The 18,076-nt window shown below is 41.8% G+C and overlaps 1 protein-coding gene across 2 annotated transcripts in view; it reads right to left on the reverse strand.

The window, feature by feature from the left end:
• Positions 1–18,076, reverse strand: part of MARCHF3 (membrane associated ring-CH-type finger 3) — a 95,734-nt gene that overhangs the window by 22,093 nt on the left and 55,565 nt on the right. For both annotated transcript variants that reach the window (XM_073344854.1, XM_073344855.1), the window contains one exon: positions 2,981–3,224. In XM_073344854.1, coding sequence (XP_073200955.1) covers positions 2,981–3,168 — 188 coding nt within the window. In that variant the 5' untranslated portion in view covers positions 3,169–3,224. The remainder of the gene's footprint in view (positions 1–2,980; positions 3,225–18,076) is intronic.

Raw genomic sequence — 18,076 nt, forward strand, 5'->3', positions numbered from 1 at the left:
CAGTATATTAGGTTGTAAAGCACCTAATTTCTCTTACCCCATGTTCCAACGTAACAAGATGGAACGTTCACAGTGTGTCTAGAGTTCACCCTGATTTATACATTAGCATACGGCATGATCCCCAGGCTAACGAATGAAGGCACTTTGATATTCTTGTTCAGAACTGCTGCTACTTCTGGTCTATACAGTTACAAGCTGGAAGGAAGTCCTTAACCGTTGGAGAAGGGAATAGACAGACAATTTACTTACACTGACAAATTTATCATTTCCCACAAAGTAGAGAAAGAAATACACCAGGAAACACTTTGGGGGCTGCACTACAGGAGAAATCTCTAAGTGGAGCAGAGTATATTTTAACCCTATCCCAAAGTGGATGCCCGTTACGTGGATGCCTGTTACAGGGACGCTAGTCATGATTAAGGCTAAGATTTTTATCATGGATATTTTTAGTAAAAGTCAGGGGCTTCCATGAATTTTTCTGTATTGCCCATGACCTGTCCATGACTTTTATTAAAAATATCCATGACACAATAGGTAGGGACTGGACAGCTGCAGGGTGGCTGGGAGTTCTGGGACCCTCACCACCCATGTGGGCTCAGAGCTCCAGGGTCCTCCCTACCTCCTCTCCCCAGCTGGCATGCCACCACTGGTGGAGAGGAGCTACAGGGTCCCCCTGCCTCCCTCCCCAGCGGCAAGGAGTGGTGTGGGAATCCCACAGTCCTCCCGCAGCAGCTGGGAGCTGCTGGGTACCCCCGCTGCCCATGGTGGCTGAGAGCGTGGGGGCCTACTGCCTCAGGCGGCGAGGGTACCTTACAGCTCCCTGCCACCTCCCACAGTGGCAGGACCCTGCAGCTCCCAGCTGCCAGGGCTGAAGTCACAGAGGTCTTTGGAAGTTGCAGAAGTCCGCGACCTCCACGACAAAATCATAGCCTTAGTCATGATCTCTGCCACTGAAGTACAGGGTAAGATGCGCGCACACATACAAACTCTAATTTAGCCTGAAACAATAACCCTGTGACACAAACTGACCTCCAGGTAGCACCATGTACTGCCAAGTATATGAGCAGAGTCTCCAAGCCACATGTGACTGGGCACTAAAGAGATCTGGTCTGGTGAAGGCAGCACCACACATCTGGAGCAATTCCTTATGGCCAGCTAAGGAGCACCATTATTGGGTTCTGAAAGGAACAGTGTGATTCTTCTCAGCCCAAAGAAGGATCACTTTTGATAGGGCACAGATGGGGGAGGGGAAGAGCACCTCTCCCTTACAAAAGCCTTAAGGACTCAGTTCTTCCTTCTTCAGACACACGTAACTATCGGTAACATGCATGAAAAACAAATGAGAGAGGAATAGATCCCTGAAATGCTAGAACTGTAACATGCTAGAGGGGTAGACTAAGTATCTACCTTGAAATGCTTGGATTCCCTGGACCTACAGTTTCAAATCCCAGCAGGATTAACATAGCCATTCATCTGGCCAAGGTACATAAATTGAATAAGCTGCATTTTCATGTGCGTGGATCTTTTGGCTGAGACCTTGAAAACGCCAACTCTGTATGGATGTTCTGGGTTCACAGGGCTTTCTTATAAGAATCATGCCTTTGTGTCTCTGTCACTGACCCAGATTTCCCCTCCTCATTATTGTGCAATGAGTTGCTGCTGCCCACCACCCCTGCTCTGGCTGTTCTTCAATGGTGCCCTGTGTATAAAGGGCTGGGTTTTCCTTTACACTTCACTGGATTTTACACTCTTGTAGTGAAAGGTGGCCTAAGAGAAGGGACAATCCGGCCCTCTGTTTAGTTAAAAAGAAACAAAACCCAGTGGTGTTTGTTATGACATTAAATGCAGATCTGAGCTAGTAAGTTCAGTTTGACAAAAAACTGAAAGGAATAATTGTTTCACTCCAAAAAACCACATTTTTACATGACACCCCAGCAAGTTAATAACGTTCCCCTTTAAACAATGCAGTGGGCGTGATTCTGTGCTCTGTTACACTGGTGTAAATCCAGAACTACTTGAAAGTCACCAGGGAAACGGAGTAGAATTTTGCCCAAAATCTCCTGTGTGAATATTGTCAAACCCTTATGGAGTCTCTTACTAACGTGTTAAGAGAACAAAAAAAAAAACCACCCAGCTTGTGGTCTCAAAAGTATATGACTTAAATATATATTTTGCCACATAATCTGTCAGTCTGCATCAACAGCATGAAAAGCTGCTATCAATCCCATGAGCAATGGCTCCGGCAACAAAGCCTGCACGTGAATCTTCATGAGAGACAGATTCTTTGCCGGTTCAGTGAGTCAGAGCGCGTGGCATGGTTTAGGAATGGCAGTCTGAACAAAATGTGTTATGGCAGTATTAGCAACAGCACGTGAGGAGGGAGGGAGAGGAACGCTGTGTGCAATGTTCTGTACCCTGACAGCGACCATGTGTGTTTGAGATGAAACCCATGCATGAAGCATCATTGGAATGAGTGTTCTCATCAGTAAGTAATGAGTAGCATGCACAAGTCATCAGGGGTAACAACATTCTGAAGTTTCCTTCTACAAATCGGGAGAAATTATTGAAACTTATTCACTTGACCATCCGCATCTTCAGACACCACTGCCACACTTTTTTTGCATGAAGGTATAATGAGAGTTTAATCATAAAAGGTGAGAGGTGATGATGATGAAATAATAGTGACGAGCTACCAATTATCACAGTAGTAAATCTTACACGAGCAGCAACACGTCTATCTTCTTCTTCTTCTGCGTGTGACTTAAAATAGAAAACTAAACATGGTGAATTTTAGCTTCTTACTTAATGGTCATAGAAACAGGTATGACTGAGCCTGTATGTGTGTTTGGCTTTTTTATAAAGATCTCTTGTCTGACACAGACTTGAATGCTGTAATTCTAGCCCCTTTCTGCACTTCTTAGCTAAAACAGTTTAATGATCAATTACATGTTTGTTTATTTTTTATTTGGTACTACTGTACCTCTGTGTAGCAAGAGTCCTTACTACTGTTGACAGAAGCTGCCCGTCCTTGGCTGAAACTTGCATGACATACTGCGGCTGTCCATTCACAAGACTGCTACAATCCTCCACCGTCTTTACTAGGGGAGCAGCTGAACTGGTGCAGTCTGGTAAGACTTCAGGCAGGTGACTGCAGCGGCTGGTTGTCATGGTAATAGACAGCAATTACTCTGCTAATGGTTTTCACATTCATACAGAATTTCCATCTAGGAACAGATCAGAAAACAATTTATTAAAGCAGGGCTGTTAACAGTGAATGCAAAATTACAGGCAACCAACATCCCATTAAAATGAAACAGGGTTGGAGTAGCACCTTATCTTCTTAGAAATTTTACACACACACACACAAGAAATTGTGGCATTTAATAACAATGCAGCAGGCATATGTGTGTGTGTAACTATCATATTGATCTCTATGAAATGAGAGGGTTTTCTTTTTTTAAAAAAAGAAATAAACCCCCAAAGCTACCTACCTCTTGGTATTGAAAGAAATCTTAAAATATTACTTATAGTTGAAAAATAACAACTTGTGCAATGTGCATATCTAGGAAGCAACTGCATATACAGGGTTTCCTTTGTTTTTCTCTGTAGATTTTTAAAGTCATGGTGTTGATAAATGAAAAGATTGGAACCTTTTGTCTGTCTCTTTTGCCTGTGTTGCAAATGAATGTATGAAGTTCATTTTAACTTGACACTTGCCTCTGACCACAAACTGACAGTGTTATGTCTTGAAAGAGAAAGTACTGTAGTTGATGATCTACTCTATGAAATCCCTCTGTGAAAATAATCCATTATTGCTAAGTGCATTACTTCACCAAACACAGCAGAATAGGGAAACAACAAATACCAAGCATTTATGACACAAACACTTAATGATAGCCTGCATGCAATAATAATTCATGCCACAAGGAGAGGTAAAAATCATAGCATGCATATGGCTCTCTCATATGTTTGGCTCATTTTCCCACCACTTAGAATATATTTTATATGCTGTCCTGGATAGTGGTAGATAGTGGTAATTGCAAAGCAAAGGTTACGTTAGCAATAAGGGAAGACGACAGAGCCTTTGTACATGAATTCTTTACAGCTTCACATAATGATGCTCATTATGTCCAGGTATGATTTTTAAGGCAAGGCAGTGTGAGTCAATGTATAGGACATCGGACACAGTACCTGGAGACTTGGTTTCCAGCTCTGTCACTGAATCAATGTAGTACTGGGCAGGCCACTTGGGCCCTGATCCTTTTTTGGAGTTAGGTGCCTAAATACCTCTTGAGGGTCTGGGCTTAACTTCTCTAGACCTTAGTTTCTCCATCTATAGAATGTGAATGATCCCCTCATCCCCCCATCTTCCTTTGTAAGATGCCTTCAGATCCATGGATGTAAAATACCACTTTAAGTGCTATGAATGATCATTATTCTTTGTGCAAATTGGAGCCAGACTTGTATCGTGCCTAAGTGTTTCTGTCTGTGCACAACGTTTAGTCCATCTAAAAAACCAAAACTTAATTCATGTTTCAGCCACCATTATTTGTACAGTACTGTGTGCTAAGAATCAAACCGTGCATTTAAATATTAATAATTACTTCTTTTAAGAGCCCTTTAGAAATGTGTCTTTAAATAATGAATTAATGTAACTGGATCTCTTTGGATTTGAATAGACACTGGAATGTCACTGTTGAATTTTTGAAGTCTCCTGACTGAATCTCTTTGGCAGTAAGACCTTGGGAGATGCAAGGATGTGATGGTGATGCCATGTCATTTGTACAATGCAAGCTTTGGAATGGATGCAGGCCTTCTTAGACAGGTTTCTAAGAATAGGAAAGAATGCCTGGGAACGTGTGTGTTTTAATGGGATCATTTTCAGCTACTTTTCAAACTCTACACCCCAGAGAGAAGTGGATGCTGATGAGCCAGCTTACAGTAGTTTCAATGTTCAGAGAACAGGGAAAAGAAAGAAATCACATTCTGATCCTCATTTACAATGAAAATGAAGCAAATGACTAATTTCAAAACCATTAGCACATAAAAGATGAAGACTTCTTATGAGAATAGGACCCACAGGATTTCCAAGGAGAGTGTGCAGGGACATGATTACCAGTAACACTTTTGTTTTAAAATACATGCTGAGACTGTTCAACAAGAATATGCAGCAGCAGAGTAGCTGCTTCATTAAACTTAAATAGCCTAGACGGTACTGTGCTTACAGATCCATGCTACAGAACTATATATTTCCCTTCTGGTTGCTTCACTGACCTCATTATGTACAACAGCAAATTTATCGTTCCATAGAAAGTGACCATCCAAGCCTTTACAAACACATCCATCAGCCATTTGATAAGTTTTTAAGAGCATTTTCTGAAACACCAGACGATGCAACTAACTGCAGACTATTAAAGCACCCAGAACTCTTAGTTGTAGCTAACTCCCATCTGTATTGTTAATTCAAATCCTTGTGCACAGCACTGCCTTGACATTCCAGGCTAGTGTAGCCACCTTGCCCTATTCTTTTGTCTAATTTAATAATTTTCACTTTTCTAATGGAAAAAACATTTTCACAAAACCGATAATGACATTAATTCAGGCCTTGAGAATAACTTTAAAAAAATTGTTTCAATTCTAGCATAGATCTAAAATGTAATTAACTTGACTCAAACACAGTACTCCGGGGAGTGTATTTCATGCAAACTGCATCCCACAGTATATGCTTGGAATTAATACAATGACAGGCTTAAATAATAAGCACATATTGTACTCTGAGGTGAAGACCAAGATTAATTGTCCTGAGAGGTACATACTAAGGCAAAGCTGAAGTCAATGCTGATTCTGAAGAACAATAAATCTTTATAGCCAATAAAACCCCAAATTCATTCAGAATGTTTTCCATCCAAAATATGTGGAAATCTCTCCATTGTGGCCACAAATATCTTAGCAGAAGGGGAGAGATTAAGACCAAAGGCAAGGAAGAAAATGTGTCTTTCCATATGGCATTTAATGAGAAATGTAATACTGAGGAGGTAGGAGGACTATTTTAGATGCCAGGAGTTGCAGAGAAAGGCAGTACTAATACAAAGTGACAAGACCATATGAAAGGATCGAGGTGAACAGAAAAAGGTATTAGTGAGATAAACTTGCCCCAAACTTTGAAATTAGAAACCCCAGGAGGGCAGTCCTAGACTTGATCCTATTTCTAATGAAAGCTGGCATTAAGTGTATACTTATTGACACACTTGAGAAAATGTTTATAATCTATCATTTCCTCTCTCTGCCTTGATTACTGCAACTTCCTCGTCTGTACTCTGATTCCCATCTTGCCCCTCTCCTATCTAACCAAAATTCGACTGAGAAAATTATCTTTCCATTGTGCTGTTCAAACCATGAATCTTCCTGTTCTCCTAGTGCCCAGTGACTACTATGTGCCTGCTGAATTATGGTAGTACTTTGCACTTATATGTAACATTTTTTCTGAGAAACTAGAAACACCTTACAACAAATAATACAGTACATCTCAATAACCCCTTTGAGGCAGAGAAGTAGAGAGTGGAACTGAGGCCCCAAAAGTGTTTAAGTAAATTACACAAGGTTATTCTGGAAGTCTGTGGCAGAGCTAGGAACCATATATCCTGAATCCTAGTCTTCTGCTTTAGCCATAGGGCTCTATCCTTCTCCCCATAATGACTTACTAAAAATTACAAGATACTATTCCAGCAAAGGTCAGCCCTAGCTTATAGACACTCCCTTCCTTCCTGATCTGCTGCTCCCACCCCATGTGGTACTATACAGCTCACTGGTGGTATTATCTCCCCGCACCCTTTTTTAAAAAAAAAAAGATTATTCCAAGCCCCTTTCTGTGGGCTTTTCAAACACAAAAGCAGACAATATACAGATCAGGAAGCTTCTCTCTCTTCCCCACCAACCCTTTACAATGAAGGGGCAAAATGCGATGCAGAGGCTACCAGTAGGCCCTTAGACACAAGAGCCACCACATGTTGGCAATCCACGGTATGGAATGAAATTATAGGCCATTATAGGCTACACCAACAGCTGAGTATTCTTGACAACAAACAGTTACTTAAATAGCTTTTCTTTATAGAAGGATTTTCCTCCTGTAGGAGACTTGTAACTCTGGGATTAAGAGAAACTACAGGACTCCAGAAATACTTGTATGCAAGGCACTCGGACTCTTAAGTTCTATTCAAACACATGGAGATGTCAAAAACCAGCCTCAACAGCCAGGGGAGGAATTTCAACAGCTCACCTGAATTTACAATGGGCACATACATTGAATCCTCAGTGCACATTTGACTATTGTGCATAAATTGAATTCATTTCTTAAACCCATAAAGCACCATCATGCTGATGAATTCAATTACAATAGTGGATTTTCAGTTTTAACCATGGGAGAATCTCTTCAGAGCTTCAGTAGAAACCCTGAGTTGTTTGGAATGGATTCCCATGAGACAAAAAAGCTCTTATACTGTAAGGCAGTAGGAGGCAAAAGTTACACAAATATTGAAGTGGAGCTCTTGCATAAACACTGCCCATTTGTGCTTTTTCAGCACCCTTATTAAAAACAGTACATAATGCATCTGTTGTATTCATATGCTTGGAAACGCATTCGCTTTTCCCATCTTACAGTCTCAGGAGCCTCTGATTCATTTCAAGAAATGCAACTCAAACTTATATCAATCAGCTTTGAGACTTTAGAACCAAGGGGGAGGGGGGAAACACACACACACTAACTTGTTAGCTGGAGAAGGCTTCCCTAAGGAGTGTTTTAGTCATGGAAAAACAAAAAACAAATCTGTGGGGGCGCTTTGGTTTCTATTAATTTATTTTTAAATTCCTTCAGAAAATGTATCTGTCTCTCCAAAATCTTTCCCCCTAGTCTAACACTACCTGTTGCTCACTGTTTTAAGTTATCATTAAGCATCAAGGAGAAATGATAAGCTAGTGATGTTCAAGGCCAAACAGGAAACCAGGCCACATATTGCTCTTGCCAGTCCTTACGTGACTTGATAAGATCATGTTTTCTAAGGGCCTCAGTGGAGCTCCTCAATTTGCCTGACAAATTTTGCTGGTGAAGATGAATCCATTTTGCCCAGAAGTCTTTATGAAAATATGTCACACAAAAACAAGAAGTTTATGTTCATATGCTTTTGCTATTATTAAAAACTGCAAACTTTTATTTCAGGACAGTTTAATGTTTTTTGAACATATATGACTGTGTATCGCAGAACAGGAGTACTTAACTATGTCAATGTCATTCTGAAAAATATCATTTGGGGACTGCCAGAAGGTGAGCTTGTCCTTTAAGGGAGTTGAGCTCAGCCCTACCTGTGCCTAGTTAACTTCCTCCTCAGGCACTGGGTATTTAGGTTTCCTATAAGAGGAAGCCTGCTCATCTCAGTGAGAAGGGAGATGGAAGGCTCCCTTGCAGAAAGGTCAGGTGGGTGATATGAAGGGCAGAGGGAGGCTGGCTCTCTGTAGTGAGCTTGAAAGGCAGCTCTGGGAGACCCTGAGCCTTGACACAAGGATAACTGGGAAGCCCTGGGAAAGGGTACTGCTTTAAGCAGTGTTGAAAGGAATTGATGCTTGCAGTTGCTTAGAGAGTTGAGCCTGGGACTTCAGTGAGGGTGGGAGGAAGAACCCCCTTTGATGGCTTTGTGACAACAGGGAAAGTGAACTGCTGAACTCAGGAGGGAGCTAGAATAGGAACTACTGCCCAGAGATGGTGAAGATGTTAGGTAGCCCGGGGAGGATGCAGCCTGAGCAAACAGTGGAAGATCTCTGTAGTCTGAGGACAGCTGCGAGATGGCTTTGTTTCCATTAGACTTGTTCTATTAATTCTTGAAGGGGTGGAAGTGTGTGATATACCTGGAGCGCTTAGTCATGTCACTGATCCAGCAGTGCTGGGAGCTGGAGGACCACTGTGGGGAGGCAGTACGTTTACCAGAGTGGGGAGATTAAGGCAGATACTTTACCTTCCTTGGCTTCTGGGAAGGCAATATTGCCACATATGGTGGGATCTACATCTCAGATTAGAGACTAGCATAAACCCTGAAGCATGAGGTTTAATATTTTCAAAAATTCTTATAACTGATAACTCTGGATAGTCTTTTCATATGAATGTTCAATCCTCTTGTATGTTATTGGCCCCAGTGGCTTCCTGGGGCAATGAGTTCCACAGTCTAATGATAAACTGTGTGGGGGACAAAGTATTTCCTTTTATTGGCTTTGGATTTCCTAGCCTGTTTTCACTGAAGATCCCCTTGCTCTTGGGTAAACACAGAGAGCAGAAGTTCCTACTCTACCTTCTACCATTCATTTTCTTCCCATATTGCTCTCCTCCCTTACTTTTCTTCATTCTAAGGTAGAATCCTAATGTTTTCAATCTCTTCATATGATTTTTTCCACACTCCTCAACCTTCTCTGACCATTTTTGAGATTGGTATTGCACATGGTATTCCAGACAAGGCCCACTCCACTGATCTTCTATATCTTTAAAACATAATCGCAACTATACATATAAAATGATGGGGTCTAAATTACCTCTTACCACTCAAGAAAGAGACCTTGGAGTCATTGTGGATAGTTTTCTGAAAACATCCACTCAATGTGCAGCTGCAGTCAAAAAAGCGAAAAGAATGCTGGGAGTCATTAAGAAAGGGATAGTTAATAAGACAGAAAATATATTGCCTCTGTATAAATCCATGGTACACCCACATCTTGAATACTGCATGCAGATGTGGTCGTCCCATCTCAAAAAAGACATATTGGAATTGGAAAGGATTCAGAAAAGGGCCACAAAAATTATTAGGGGTATGGAACGGCTTTCGTATGAGGAGAGATTAATAAGACTGGGACTTTTCAGCTTGGAAAAGAGAGGACTAAGGGGAGATATGATTGAGGTTTATAAAATCATGACTGGTGTAGAGAAAGTAAATAAGGAAGTGTTATTTACTCCTTCTCATAACACGGGTCACCAAAAGCAATTAATTGGTAGCAGGTTCAAAACAAACAAAAGGAAGTATTTCTTCACACAATGCACAGTCAACCTGTGGAACTGTTTGTCAGAGGATGTTGTGAAGGCCAAGACTATAAGAGGATTCAAAAAAGAACTAGATAAATTCATGGAGAGGAGGTCCATCAATGGCTATTAGCCAGGATGGGCAGGGATGGTGTCCCTATCCTGTTTGCCAGAAACTGGGAATAAGTGACAGGGAATGGATCACTTGATGATTACCTGTTCCATTCATTCCCTCTGGGGCACTTGGCATTGGCCACTGTCAGAAGACAGGATACTGGGCTAGATGGACCTGTGGTCTGACCCAGTATGGGTCATATTATACCCATTCTTATTATAGTATTCTCTGTATTATTCACCATCCCAGCCCATAGGCACAGGTGGGGCTGAGCACAACTCCCTTAAAGCTCCAGGTCATTCTGTGACTTTTTTTTCTAACTCTCCTACAGCTCTGGGCAAGTTTGACCCCAGCTGCAGTTTGAATGCTGCATTCACCTTCCCTGACAGTTCTCAGAACCAGAATTTCCTGGTTGCTACCTTTCATTTATCACCTTACCCCTTCCTTGGGCATCTAGATGGCTCTGATATGCAGTGGGAGACTAAGATGATTGTATGTTTAAAACACAGGCACAGGAGTCAGGAGGCCTGGTTTCTGTTGTGCGACCCTGGACAAATTACTTAACCTCTCTGCGCCTATTTTCACTTAAAACACAAAATAAGAACCAGGATTCTTAGCTACCTTAATATTGTTAAAAGTTGCAAAGTCAAGAACTCATTGGCACACAGAGGCCGGATTAACTGACCTCTGGCATTTCTGAATACTTGACTTTGCAACCATAATGTTCTCTCAACATAGTTTCTGTATGTATTTCCCCAGGTGTTTTAAAAATAGCAAAACTGAACTGCCCCAGAAATTGTCATGTGGAATCATAGTGAAACTCACATGGTTCCAACCCTACCGATGAACCTTTAGATCTACTGTACAGACTTCTGCCACTTGAGCAAGTGATGGCAGAGGCAGTAGGTTGTCATCCTATATGTTATAGACCAGCTCCACAGGGGGATGAGACACTTTTTGCCACTGGGTTTCACAGATATCTGCCGACAGAAGAGGAACTGTGAGAGTCAGGAATCCTGGGTCTATTCCAGGCTCCAGAGCAGAGTAGTCTCTAGTAGTCAAAGACCCTTCTGCCCTTGTCCCCTCCAGTTTATGTCTATCCTACTGCTGTCTCCCTAACCCACCCCAGCTCCTCATCTGATTTCAACTGCCTCCCACCACCGCTCTGGATTCCTTGTCCCAGTTTCCTGGTCCTATGTCACTCTTCCTCCCCCCAATCCCTCAGATGGATGTTCCAGACTGGCAAAATTATAAGGCTTCCCAACATTTCAACACTTCCCAGTCTAAATTTTTGGTTGCTTAACTATAGGCTAGCTCTGCCTACAACAAAGCATGTTCAGAACATCTGATTAGAGGGATTATAAGTGTAGCAACCTCCATCATAGCTAGTCACCAAAGATTGAACCCAAGCCATCCAGACTTAAAAGCATGAGCTTCTACTACTTGAGTGCAAGATATAACTCCCTTAGCTGGTAGTTATACAGTTATCCTCTAAAAGTCCACCGGAGGAGGGCATAAAACACAAGTTGGACAGTGAATTACAAAAATGCAATATATTATTATTAGACCTGCAATACTTTTCACAAAGAACATCAGCAGGGGATCAACTGGGAGTTTAAGAATATTTGGAAAACAATTTTAAAATAACATTCAGTGCTGTAGTTTAAAAGAAAAAAACCTGTTAAAACTCCTAACTTAGCAGCATTCAGTGTTGAAGAAAAACAACTTCTAGGAGCTATGGGATACAAGTTGAGAATGTTGAAACAGAAAGATGTTATGCATATTTATCTCTTGAGCAAGGCATTCTATGTAATACTTGCAAGATTTCACTGTAATGTTTTACAACATATAGCAGTGCAATGCTGATTCCATTGATATTGTTGAGTAATTTAGGATGATTTTATTTCAGCTCACATCTTACTAGTTTTGAATACTGTAGATAATTTTCAGCTCAATTGATCTGAACATGCAGAGCTTTAAAACTGCTATGCTCTAAACTGTATATTAACTGCAATTTTATAAACGTGCATGTTAGAGAGAACTGACTGCCACTACTACTAGACAGTGGCACAAGGCACTTCAGTGTGAATCACAGAAATGTAGGACTGGAAAGGACATCAACAGGTCATCTAGTCCAAACCTTGCACTGAGGCAGGACTGAGTAATAACAACTAAACCAGGGGTCAGCAACCTTTCAGAAGTGGTGTGCCGAGTCTTCATTTATTCCCTCTAATTTAAGGTTTCCCGTGCCAGTAATACATTTTAATGTTTTTAGAAGGTCTCTTTCTAGAAGTCTAATATAGAACTAAACTATTGTTGTATGTAAAGTAAAGAAGGTTTTTAAAATGCTTAAGCAGCTTCATTTAAAATTAAATTAAAATGCAGAGCCCCCCCCGGACTGGTGGCCAGGACCCAGGCAGGGTGAGTGCCACTGAAAATCAGCTCGCGTGCCGCCTTTGGCACGCATGCCATAGGTTGCCTACCCCTGACCTAGACCATCCCTGACAGGTGTTTGTCTAACCTCCTCTTAAAAACCTCCAATGACTGATATAAGCTCTCTAGGTAATTTGTCCAGTGCTTAACTACCCTTACAGTTTGGAAGTTTTTCCTAATGTCTAACCTAAATCTCCCTTGCTTGTCCTTTCCTCAGTGGTTAAGGAGGCCATTTATAAACAAGCTTCTCTTTATAAACAACCTTTTATATACTTGGAAACTTATCTGGTCTCTTCTCCCCCTTCCCCCAGTCTTCTTTTCAGACTAAACAAACCCATTCTTTCAATCTTTCCTCATAGGTCATATCTTCTAGGCCTTCGATCATTTTTGTCACTCTTCTCTGGACTTCCTTCAATTTGTCCATATCTTTTTCCAAAGAGAGGTGCCCGGAACTGGACACCTCACTTCAGTTGAGGCCTTATCAGTGCTGAGTAGAGTGAAGAATTATGTATCATGTCTTGCTTTCAACACTCCTCTGAATGCATCCCAGAATTATATTTGTTTTTTTGCAACAGTATTACATTGTTGGCTCTTAGTTTGTGATCCACTATAACCCCCAGATCCTTTTCTGGAGTATTCCTTCCTTGGCAGTCATTTCCCATTTTCTATTTGTTCAATTGATTATTCCTTCCTAAGTGTAGTACTGATTGAATTTCATCCTATATCATTTCTCCAGTTTGTCAAGATCACTTTGAATTCTAATCGCCCTCCAAAGTGCTTGGAATCCCTTGCAGCTTGGTATTGTTCACAAACTTTATTAATGTAGTTTCTATGCCATTATCCAAATCATTTATGAAGATATTGAATAGAACCAGACTCAGGACAGATCCCTGAAAAAAATCCTTTATTCGTCATATGTTTTCAAAATGTCCCTGTCCATCCATAAATCAGCACTCCTATTTGGATGCCCTGAATTTCAAACCATTTTCAATTAGAGGATGTGACGACTATTTTTCTTCCCCCTCCTCCCCCCCCTTGGCATAGTAGAACTGTATAAATAGCAATGTTCAAATTGAATAAATATGAATGCATGTATAAATGTAAGTATAAATAAAGTTTTCACTAGTGAAAAAAGTTCATGATGTTTGCCAAATGAATAAATGCTTAAACTAGCCAAACTTTGGGCCACATTTACAAACACCGTTAGGCTTGTATGTCCAATACTTTGGCCCCACTAACATTTGCAAAACCATTGCTCAGCTACTACCTAAACCAGTAAGTGCCTAAGTCTTCTTTGCACTTAATTTTCCACCAATGGCCATGCATGACGACACTCCATAGCTAATCAGCAGCTGGGAGCCCTTGCGTAGGCCAAAGCCATGGAGGTGCCACAGTGAGCTTCTCAAATCATATGCCCCTTCCCATCTCATGAGTGGGGCCTAATCCTGTGGGCACACTTTGAGAATGCCTATTGCATCAGCAGACCCTGCACAGAAGACAGCCAATGGGCTAGCGTGTGTGTCCAGAATACCCAATAGCCCAGTGGTTAGGGTACTCAAATTTGAATCCCCACTTTGCTTGATCTGGAGCAAGACCTTGAACCCAGGTCTCCCACAACCTGGATGAGTGCCCTAGACACTATGTTGTAGCCCCCCCCGGCCCAGTGAATATTTAATTGTTTATACAACAGCAACAACAAGGAAGATTGGGAACTCTCCTGCACCACTCCAGAACAGCCCATAGCTAGACCTGGGCTCAAGTCAGGAAGAGAAGGGATTTGAATCTTGGTCTCCCACATCCCAGGCAAGTGCCCTAACCACTGGGCTATTGGGTATTCTGGGGTGGGATGGTCTATTTCTCTAGTTTTTCAGGAGAAATGGGCCTAAAGGCAGCTCACTCTCAGTGCCAGGGGAGGTTTCATGGCTGAGAACCCTGAGCAAAGAGAGGGACCTAAGGTTCAGATCACTGGCAATTAGGCATCTAATTAGTACCTTTGAATCTGGACCAAAACGCTTTGCATTTGGCCCCCTGGCTAGCTTAGGTGGTTCCCTGCTCAATTTGCTTACTTCTGAGTATCCCTTTCATAGATGCCCAACTCTTTGTGTATAATGCAGGTAGCCTGAGCCAGCTAACTCGGAGCTGAGAATTCCACTATACGGCCAGGGCACATATGTATCTTTACGAATCTGGCCCTTTAGTTTTATTCAAAAGTTTTCCATTAACAGAAATAAATACAGAGTTAACGTTAGCCTGACCTGAAAAGGGGGGAGAAAACAGGGCTTGTCTTTCTTTCTTTAGATGTATAAAGAAGGGGTGCTATGTTTTTGTTAGTTCTCTTAACACTAGAAAGTCTGAATGTGTCTGTCTTGTGTCACTGCAATGTCTCTTTGAGTGGATGGACCTTCTGGTGCCTGGGTTTCTGCAGGCAGAAGCTGGTGGAACCCAGGCATGAATAAAGTCCCAGGAGTGTAGCACTTAAGCACAATCCAGAAAAACAGAGTAGTTTGTGCTCCCAGTTACACTCTGAAAGTTCCTTACAGTATGTTGTTATTGTAACCCAAATCTTCAGAGAGGCTACTTAAATTGCACCTGACTATTGCACACATAATATTTGATTCAGCTCCACTGAAGTCAATAGGAATCTTTTTATTTGTATACCCAACACACATTTGTTAATTTAAGGCCAACAGACTTGCAACTAGCTGGCTGACACCTGCAAATTTTATAGCTTTAGGTCTAGATGCCATTTGAAAAACTGGCCTATCTGGCTCCTAGGGCTGATCTACACTACAAAATTAGATTGACCCAGCTACATCACTCAGTGGTATGAAAAAGTCCACACTCCCAAGTGCTGTAGTTATCTTAGTCCCTGTGCAGACAGAACTAGATTGATGGAAAAATTGTTCTGTCAACCTAGCAGCCGCCTCTCAGGGAGGTGGATTTACTACAGTGATGGAAGAACCCCTCCCATCACTATATAAGCACAAAGATAATAGTTTAGTGAGATTGTATTGGAGGAACTGACACAACACTCTTCTTCAGTTGTTTCCCTAACCCCCTTTTTATTGCCTACTGCTCAAAATAATTTAAACAAACTTCTATGATGATTGGTGTCAAAACTGACAAAAGTAAGGACATTCAGAATTGAAGGCCGAGGACTCATCTCTGGTGGGAAACAGAGATTTTTGATTTCAGCCTGCTGTAGATAGGCAAATTTGATATTTACACTGGTAGAACTTACCCCCACCCCCCAATTAAAGGAAGTAAAACGCCACTAGCGTAAATACCACTGGCTCCATCAGGCACCTGTACCAATGACTGAACTCGGGGCAACCCCCCAGTCTACTGTACCTTTAATTCACTTTGCTGTGCCTAGGTATTTCAGCAGGAATGGTTGTATTGCCAACCAGGCAAGTTCACAAATTTGTAAGCTGCTCTCTGTTCCCATGCTCAGCCCAAACAGGGGAGCAGACTTACTCTACTGGATGCAGTAAGTGGCCTCTGCTGCGGTAGCAAGAAGTGCAACCCACACCTTGCAGCTGTGTCCAGCAGAGACCTCTGGCAGCTGCAGCATCAGGTACAGCTCCGGCAGAAACCTAGCAACTTTACACAAGAGGCCAGTGTTAGTGTTCCAAAACTGCAGCACTGACAAAAATATTGTGAGAGCTGGCAACCTTGGGATAATTTGCTTTTCTTTTGATTAGGTCTATATGAATTGGGAAGTGTCATTTCTCACCATAATAAAGTTTCATAACTAAAGCAAGCTTCTTAGCATCGGCTGATGAGGGTGAAGCAGAACTGGTGGTGTCTTCTGAAAGCATGTGGTTCTACTGTTGCCAAGAACTAGGTCACTTGGAATATGTACATAGCACATTTCTGTTATTCAAAGGTATATTTTAAAAGGACAAAATTTTCAAACTTGAGTGCCTAATCTCTGGTGACTAAATCCTCGTGTAGATCCCTAGGCATACGTGGGCAGTTGTCAGATGGGCTGGTGTTCACAAATTTCATTGTAGTAAATGGGAGCTAGAGGTGCTCTTCTTTCCTCTAAATCAGATCACTTACATAGCTGCCTAAAAAGTGGATTTAGGAACCAAAGCTTTAATTTTTGGCCTCAAGGTGCTAAGAGGAGATTTAACCATGACACCATTCACTTCAATGGGAGTCACATGGCAAACCTCCATGCACCACTTTTGGTGATGTTAAAATCTCCATTTAGTAAATATTCTTGTCTGGATAAGAGCAACCTTCTTTGTACAATATTTATTACTGTGATTGCACTTCCCTTAAAGGGGAACTTCAAGTGTTCTGATAAAACTACTCTAGTACCTCTGTTTTTCTGATGAAATGCTCTCTTGTGACTTCCAGCAGCTGCTGTCTGAGTCACAGTAGATATCCCTACATCTCTTCTTACATTAATGGCACAGGAGGTGAGGTGAGAGTAGGGGGTATGGGAAGAGGAAAGGGGTCTCCACTACCTCCAAGAGAGGGGTTCATACAGAAGTCACAAGAAGGCATGTTTTGCTAGGACTCTAACTCTCTCTATCTGGATAACAGATCCTTCACTTGTAGTGAAAGGCATAGTCTGACCCCGTGCGACATTCTTTCCATATAGCATATTTTCTCTTGTTCTGTGAAGCTGCCCTCAGATTGTCTTTCACGTTTATAGGCTGAAGGGAGAAACTAAACGAGTGCACTTTGGAGTAACTAACAAAACAAAGACAACCAGCCCACCAAGAAAAGGATACAAATTAACTTCTTATACCACGCTGTTTTACAGCTGAGCGCTTTCCCGCTTACACTACTTGGCTGCGAGGCTGAAATGTTAGTTAAACAATTATATATTTTAAAGAGAATAGGTCATTTAGGACCTGATTCAAATCCTGTTGAAGTTTATATGGAAAGATTCCTATTGTAGTCAATGGGCTGTAGATCCAGCTTAGTTAGGGTTTGTCTACACAGCAAGTTAGTGCACAGCAAACCAGCATGTAACCTACAACATACCAGCCTGCCACATACATGTGGATGCTGCTACAGTGCAGTGTTAGTACGTGGTGTGCTGGAGAGTCAGACCCTGCCCACACAGTGAGTTAGCATGCGGCAAGCCATGCATGCCATTAGTTTACATTAACTGTAGGAGGAAACTTAGGGAATAGTGGTCAGAGTCAAATCCCCCATTTACAACTACAGCCTTGTCTACCTAGGGAAATGGTTGTGGGTTTGTTTGTTTTTTTTTTTTTTTTTAAGTCTCACTATCGTTACCACTGGGCCAACAGATGGACTGCTGCCCACTGCCACTATTTTAATCCCTAAGGCCCCAATCCTGCAAACACTTAATTTTACAAAGGATGGGCCTCATTCTCAATTCATGCTGGCTATGCACTGATAAAATTCAAGGGACTTCAGTGAGTTGTTCCCAATTTACATTTGTGAGAGAGGACTCCCACACAGACCCTGATCTTGCAAAGGCTGCCTACCAC

This window comes from Lepidochelys kempii, chromosome 5 (assembly GCF_965140265.1).
Source record: "Lepidochelys kempii isolate rLepKem1 chromosome 5, rLepKem1.hap2, whole genome shotgun sequence".
Classification (NCBI taxonomy): Eukaryota; Metazoa; Chordata; order Testudines; family Cheloniidae; genus Lepidochelys; species Lepidochelys kempii.